Here is a 1,580-nt window from a genome sequence, read left to right on the forward strand (position 1 = left end):
GCACGCACCTTAACATTCACAATACAAACTCAATGCGAGTGGAGACGCCTTATGAAAAATGGCACAGATTGCTAGTGCTAAGGTTTATCTGTACTTTCATGTTCTTAATTTCTGCGTATGAGAAAATCAACAATACATCGAAAGAAAAATATCTCAATGAACGGACAAATACACCTTGCAACATTAACATCGAGTCGTTTTTATCATTTACGACAACTGACGAGATATTTAATTCAGAGTTTGAATAAAAATGCATATTTTCATCACAGTGGACATTTTTAAAAAATTGCTATCTTTTTCTTATTCATTTGGAGTTTTTCTAAACCTTTCAAATCATATCAAGTTGCCTTTTTTGACACAATTTTGTTGTATTAAATGCTTTTCATTCAATTATGCATTCGTTCAGTGGTTCAAAAGGTATAGCCAAAATTCCGAATGGTCCTCTTGAATCGGCGACCAAATCGGCCGCCTAAGAAATAGCACCTTTAGTCTGAAGATGTGAAGAACATTCACGAAAACGTTCGCAAATTAATTTTTGCATTTTATGTCAGAATAAGGAGTTGCGTGCGTTTTTTTATTATTTATTTAATACTGACATAGTACGTTGAACAAACTTTATTAAAAAAATATTCTACTCAACATCTATACCGTGTGGAATTTAAAAGAGAAATAAGTTGAGGTGCTTTTTTTGACACAATGTTAAAATCGATAGTCCGACAAAACAGCAATGGTTAAAGTTTGGTTTCTAGATAGGCAGCAACCTTCTTGTGATCTGGAAAATAATATCGATCAGTGATAGAGTTTGAATCACATTATTTCTAAACAAAAATTTTCAACATTACCTTCACCGCCAAAGGCACAAGCTGACTCATAAGGTGTACGTCTATTTGGACGATTGTCTCTAGCAGTAAGACTGGCGCCCTTCTCGACAAGAAGTTGAACGATCTTTAAGTTGCCTGAAGGATAATATCGACCAATGTGAAAAATCAATTTCTTATTTAGTGAAAATATTCAAAATTACCATACATAGCAGCTAAATGAAGAGGTGTGTCTCCATATTGATCTTTAGAAGTAAGATCGGAACCTCTATTGATGAGCTCTTCAGCGATATCATCATGTTCTGAAAAATAATATCGATCAATGAAAAAGTTCAAATCAATTTGTTACGGAACATCTGATATATATCCAGTTTTACCTTCGTAAATAGATTCCTCCAATGGTGTCCGCCCATGAATGTCTTTATTATTGAGATTAGCACCATTCTTAATGAGCTCATCAACGACATTCTTGTGACCTGAAAAATAACACCGACCAATGAAAAAGATCAAACAAAATACCGATTAATTCTAGGGGGAAAAATCATTTTTTTCATTTTTTATATCCGCACGCATCAAGTAATAACTTAGAAATTCAATGGTATGCATGTAAATACGAAATATCCACGTATATTCAACAATATTCATCGTGAACGACAAATGAATATTACTGAATATACATAGATATGTCGAATTTACGTGTATACGTATGAAAAATAAAAATAATAGTGAATCAAACCTTCAACCGTAAATTTGAACGATTTT

At 33.0% G+C, this 1,580-nt stretch overlaps 1 protein-coding gene across 1 annotated transcript; it reads right to left on the reverse strand.

Annotated features, from left to right (window-relative positions):
* Positions 1–680: 680 nt before the first annotated feature.
* LOC129572005 (ankyrin repeat domain-containing protein 65-like) lies at positions 681–1,294 on the reverse strand (the record flags this gene model as incomplete). Its single annotated transcript, XM_055451904.1, has 4 exons — positions 681–772; positions 843–956; positions 1,022–1,120; positions 1,196–1,294. Coding segments are annotated over 4 exons (353 nt in total), but the record flags the coding sequence as incomplete, so codon positions are not given.
* Positions 1,295–1,580: the final 286 nt, after the last annotated feature.

The sequence above is a fragment of the Sitodiplosis mosellana genome, unplaced genomic scaffold (assembly GCF_009176505.1).
Source record: "Sitodiplosis mosellana isolate CC-2019 unplaced genomic scaffold, AAFC_SMos_1.0 Smas_scaffold_3942, whole genome shotgun sequence".
NCBI classification, from domain to species: domain Eukaryota; kingdom Metazoa; phylum Arthropoda; class Insecta; order Diptera; family Cecidomyiidae; genus Sitodiplosis; species Sitodiplosis mosellana.